Consider the following 6000-nt stretch of genomic DNA (forward strand, 5'->3'; position numbering starts at 1 on the left):
TTGTAGCTTTACCAAGGTCTTTTGCCTTCTTTGCCCAAGAAGGCTAGTGCCTTGCCAAACTGCAAATCCCAGGATTCCACTGGATGGAACCATGGCAGTTAGAGCAGCATGAAACTGTATTATTTCTACAGTGTAGATGTTTTCATTGTTGTTGTGTGCCTTCAAGTCATTTCTGACATATGTAGATCTACCATGGGGTTTTCCTTGGCAAGATTTGTTCAGAGGAGATTTGCCATTGACTTCCCCTAGGACTGAGAGAGTGTGACTTGCCCAAGGTCACCCAGTGGGTTTCGTGGCTGAGCTGGGAATTGAACCCTAGACTCCAGACACATAGTCCAACACTCAAACCACTGCTCCATGCTGACTCGCACACTGTAGATGGAGAGCTAGGGAAACTGAGCAACTGGTATGAATTTCCACAGGATTATAGCCCCAGGCGAACCTGGGAAGGAGAACAGAAGGATCATCCAGGGGTTTTAAGTCTATCCTTCCCACTTTTCTTTCTTTGGCTGCATCCACACTGCTGAAATAATCCAATATCACCCCGCTTTACCTGCCATAGCTCAATGCTATGGAATCCTGGGAGTTTCAGTTTGTCATGGCTCCACAGCACTCTGACAGAGAACCCATGTCTCACAACACTACAATACTCAGAATTCCACAGCATTGAACCACAGCAGTTAAAGCAGTGTCAAACTGGACTATTTCGGCAGTGTGGATGCAGCCAAAGAAAGAAAGGAGGGAAGGGTAGACATAAAACCCTTGGACGATCCCTCTTCCCTCTTTCCCAGTTTCATCTGGGGCTATAATCCTGTGGAGTGCAGGTGGGTAGGAAACTCATGTACCTCCAAGCCAACTGCCCAGTTTCCCTGACTCTACATCTCCCTAGGTCTACAACTACACTGTTTGAGCCAACGTGGCACAGTGGTTTGAGCATTGCACTACGACTCTGGAGACCAAAGTTCGATTCCCAGCTCAGCCACAAAAACCCACTGGGTGACTTTGGGCAAGTCACACACTCTCAGCCTCAGGGAAAGGCAAGGGCAAAACTCCTTCAAAGAAATATTGATAAGAAGTCCCCATGATAGGTCTGTCTTACTTATGGTCACTGTAAGTAAAGATACAAAATAACGACACACTCTGGATTCTGTACCCTTTCAAGATGTCACTCACTTTGGTCCAAGATGTGTTGTGTTAGTACAGGGCAAATAATAATAATAATAATAATAATAATAATAATAATGGCCCCTTCCATGCTGGCCTTAGACCAACACACCAGCCTTGGACCACCTAAACTGTCCCAAAGAAACTGTCCATGCCCACTGCCCAGTTTCCCTAGCTCTACATCTCTGCAGTGTGGATGCTGCCTTCCTTCCTTAGAATCATAGAATTATAGCTAGAAGAGACCAATCCCCAACCCCCCTGCCATGCAGGAACTCTCAATCAAAGCATCCCTGACAGATGTCCATCCAGCTTCTGTTTTAAAGACCCCCAAGGAAGGAGATTCCACCACACCTTTTTGGTCACCCTCCTTTGGACATGCTCAAATTTGTCAACATCCTTTTTGAATTGTGGTGCCCAGAACTCGACACAGTATTCCAGGTGGGGCCTGACCAAAACAGAATATAGTGGCACTATTACTTCCCTTGATCTAGACACTATGCTTCTATTAATGCAGCCTAGAATTGCATTGGCCTTTTTAGCTGCCTCATCACACTGTTGACTCATGTTCAATTTGTGGTCTACTAGGACTCCTAGATCCCTTTCACACGTATAAGTCTCCTTCAGTCAGGTGTCCCCCATCTGATATCTATGCATTTCTTTTTTTTCCCCTTAAGTGCAGTACTTTACATTTCTCGATGTTTAAATTTGTTTTGTTAGCTTTAGCCCAGCTTTTCTCATCTATTACAGTCATTCTGAATCTGGGTGTTAGCTACTCCTCCTAATTTGGTGTCATCTACAAATTCATACAGACCTGGTTTTATCAGGGGATTCGGGGGGGGGGGGGTTAGATTATATTTTAACACTGTATATTTAAAGTTTGTATGTTTTTAAAACATTTTAAAGTTTTAATAGGATTGTTCTAATTGTTTTTAAAGTGTTGTTTTGGGGTGTGTGTGTGTGGGAGAAAGGTGGGATAAAAATAAATAAATAAAGTATAGTGTCTAGATTAAGGGAAGTAATAGTGCCAGTCTATTCTGCTCTGGTCAGGCCCCACCTGGAATATTGTGTCCAGTCCTGGGCACCACAATTAAAAAAGGACATTGAGAAACTGGAGCATGTCCAGAGGAGCGCGACTAAAATGGTGAAAGGTCTGGAAACCATGCCCTATGAGGAATGACTTAGGGAGCAGGCGATGTTTAGCCTGGAGAAGAGAAGGTTAAGAGGTGATATGATAGCCCTGTTTAAATACTTGAATGGATGTCATATTGAGGAGGGAGCAAGCTTGTTTTCTGTTGCTCCAGAGAACAGGACCGGAACAATGGATGCAAGCTGCAGGAAAAGAGATTCCACCTCAACATTAGCAAGAACTTCCTGACAGTGAGGGCTGTTCAACAGTGGAACCCACTCCCTCGAAGTGTAGTGGAGTCTCCATCTTTGGAGGTCTTTGAACAGAGGCTGGATGGCCATAAGTCAGGGATGCTTTGACTGAGAGTTCCTGCATGGCAGAATGGGGTTGGACTGGATGGCCCTCGTGGCCTCTTCCAACTCTAGGATTCTATGATCTGTTGGAGGTGCTTTTGATTGTGATTTCCTGCATGGTGAAGTGGGGTCAAACTAAATGGTTCTTGTGGTCTCTTCCAACTCTATGATTCTATGTTTCTGTATGAAATTTGACAGTCACGCTTCCTATTCTTTTGTTGAAGTTGTTGATAGAGAAATACATATGCCTTCTTCCCTGGCCCTGAGAGGCATTTCTCCCCACAAAGCCTCCTATACCCCCCCCCCAGACACACACATACACACCCCACAACAACACACATTGGTACGTCCCCTCCCTTTTTTCCCCCTGACTTACTCTGGTCTCCTGGCCAAGACGCCTTTGCCCAGGGGGCTTTTGTGCTGGAGGAGGGCCGGGCAGCAGCTCTTCTCCTGGCTGGGAATGGGAGGGTGGTGGTGGTGATGGTGGTGATGGAGGTGCTGCTGCTGTGGAGGGGGCTGCTGTGGGGCTGGGGTCCTGGTGCTGCCACTGGAGCTGGCCTGAGCCTGCTTGCTGGTGCAGCTGCTGGTGCTGCTTGAAGACTGTGCTGGTGGAGCCTGTGGAGGGAGCTGTTGGGGGTGCTGAAGCTCCTCAGGCGGCTGCTGCTGCTGCTGCTGCTGCTGTTGAGGAAGAGGACCAGGGCAAGGCTGCGTTGGAGAAGGAGGAGGAGGAGGAGACGGAGGAGGAGGAAGGGGAGCAGGCAGCCTCGGGGGCGGAGGGGGAGGGGGGTTCTGGGGGTCTAGGTGCTGCCTGAGGCTCCTGTTCTCGGTGCTGAGCTCGTCCAGGCGCCTCTCGAGCTCGTCGATGCGCTGCCGCTGGGTGTGGATGAGGCTCTGCTGGTTCTGGACGATGGCGGTGAGCTCCTTCAGGTAGAGCACGGCGCGGACCGGGTTCTCCAGCAGGCTCTCCATTCCCCTGCTGCCCTCCCCTCCCCTCCCGCAGCAGAACCACCGACAGACCGGACCCCAGCGCTGACTGAGGGAGCGGAGGGAGGGAGCTCGCGACCCACCAGCGGCGCAGCCAATGGCCAGCCTCGGCGCCAGACAGAGTGCGCGCGCAGCACTGCCTCCTCGCCTGCCTGCCTCTGCGCGAGGACACCCAGCAGCACGCAAAGGCTACACACGCAGAAGAGGCGGCAGGGAGGGAGCAGGTGGTTGGCTGGTTCCTCCCGCGTCATGGCCCGGATGGGCGGGGCCACGGGGAAGCCACGCCCCTTTCTCCTTCGCCGGCTCTCGCTCTCTCTGAGCGTCAGGAGGGCCCCAGCTCTACGCCACCTTTCTTCCTTTCTCCTCAGGAAGGGGGCGCCCGAGGCGGTTTACAAGATTTGAGATTGACAAAAGAAAAACCCAAAAATAATTGTAAAATTACAATTAAAATTACAAAGATTACAAAAATTACAAGATTGATTTAATTTCAGTCGATTAACTTAATTGTAAAATCATAGAATAATAGAGTTGGAAGAGACCGCAAGGGCCATCCAGTCCAACCCCATTCAGCCATGCAGGAAATCCAGTCAAAGCATCCCCAACAGATGGCAATCTATTATTATTATTATTACCCTTTATTTATGAAGCGCTGTAAATTTACACAGCGCTGTACATACAATCTTTTAGTTAGACGATATCCCTGCCCTCGGGCTTACAATCTAAAAAGACATGACACAGAAGGAGAAGGGAGTGGTGGAGGGAAAGGGTAAGAGGTCCAGCAGTTCCTCTCTACCTCCAAGGCCTGGACCAAGGCAGATGGACTGGAGGGAGGGCTTGGCTTCAAAATGGAAGGTTAATCATTATCCAGGGAAAATACATACTCACAAGTAGGATAATGCATATACAGTACATAGCAATACAGGAAATGGTTTGATAAACAGGCACCAAAAGAACATCAAATGGTAAGCGACAATTATGCGATGCCTAGGAAGGCTTCTCTGAACAGGATGGTTTTCAACTCCGTTTTGAAGCTGGTTAAAGAAGTGATGGCTCTTGCTTGTGGAGGAAGAAGGTTCCAGGAGTGAGGGGCAGCAAGTGAAAAGGGGCGAATCCGGGATGGGGCAGAGGAAATCCTGTAGAGGTCTCTAGCCTCTGCTTAAAGACCTCCAAGGAAGGAGACTCCACTACACTCCGAGGAAGGAGTGTGTTCCACTGTCGAACAGCCCTTACTGTCAGGAAGTTCCTCCTAATGTTGAGGTGGAATCTCTTTTCTTGGAACTTGCATCCATTGTTCCAGGTCCTGTTCTCTGGAGCTGCAGAAAACAAGCTTGTAAAATTACAAGATTAAAATTACAAGATTAATTTAATTCAACTCCATTAACTTAATTGTAAAATTACAATTAAAATTACAAGAATTAAAAAATACAATTAAAATTACAAGATTAAAAATTACAAGATTAAAAATTATTATTATTTTTTAATTTTTAAATTTATTTTTAAATTTTATTTTTAGGCAGCCTTTCTCCCCCCCCCCCACCAAAAAAAGAGATCCAAACTGGGTCACAATATAAAAGCAAAGAAAAATAATAATTAAAATAACTTAATTAAAACACGTCAAAATTTAAGGCATACAAAAGTTAAAAACATAATCTAAAAATATAAGGCCTGTTACAGACTGCCAAAATAAAGCTGCTTCGGGTCTCTTTGGAGGTATGCTATTTAAATGATGCATGGGTCCTAAGAGTCCGGAGGTCGCGCCAAAGCCACACTCCATTCCTAAGCTTAGGATGCATGCATCATTTAAACAGCATACCTCCAAAGAGACCCAAAGCAGCTTTATTTTGGCAGTCTGTAACAGGCCAACCCTACCCACCGTTCACCCCCAAAATAAAACCAGGCTTGTGTGGTTTTAAAAAGCCTGTCTGCATAGGAAGGCTTTTAACCTGCTGGGAAGAAGGCAGGATATTTATTATTATTATTATTATTATTATTATTATTATTATTATTATCCTGGCTTCTTCCCAGTACAAGGGGCTCAAAAACATTTCAAAAACCTCACAGTAAACATTTTGAAAAACAATTGAAATCATCTATTTAAAACAGTATAAGTTAACATAAAGCCGGCACCACAATTAAAAAAAGATGTTGGCAAATTGGAGCACGTCCAAAGGAGGGCCACCAAAATGGTGAAGGGCTTGGAAACCATGCCTTATGAGGAAAGAGGGAGCTGGGGATGTTTAGCCTGGAGAAGAGAAGGTTAAGAGGTGATATGATAGTCCTATTGAAATATTTGAAGGGATGGCATATTGAGGAGGGAGCTGACTTGTTTTCTGCTGCTCCAGAGAACAGGACCCGGAGCAATGGATGCAAGCA

At 46.5% G+C, this 6000-nt stretch overlaps 1 protein-coding gene across 8 annotated transcripts in view; it reads right to left on the reverse strand.

Annotated features, from left to right (window-relative positions):
• The window catches only part of IQSEC3 (IQ motif and Sec7 domain ArfGEF 3), a 212604-nt gene extending 208923 nt beyond the window's left edge, over nucleotides 1-3681 (reverse strand). For 7 of the 8 annotated variants that reach the window (XM_042466566.1, XM_042466565.1, XM_042466571.1 and 4 more), the window contains exon 1: nucleotides 3020-3681. In XM_042466566.1, the coding sequence (XP_042322500.1) occupies nucleotides 3020-3612 (593 nt within the window). In that variant the 5' untranslated portion in view covers nucleotides 3613-3681. The remainder of the gene's footprint in view (nucleotides 1-3019) is intronic. The other variant, XM_042466573.1, reaches the window with a different exon arrangement.
• Between the last annotated feature and the right edge of the window lie 2319 nt (nucleotides 3682-6000).

The sequence above is a fragment of the Sceloporus undulatus genome, chromosome 5 (genome assembly GCF_019175285.1).
Source record: "Sceloporus undulatus isolate JIND9_A2432 ecotype Alabama chromosome 5, SceUnd_v1.1, whole genome shotgun sequence".
Lineage (NCBI taxonomy): Eukaryota > Metazoa > Chordata > Lepidosauria > Squamata > Phrynosomatidae > Sceloporus > Sceloporus undulatus.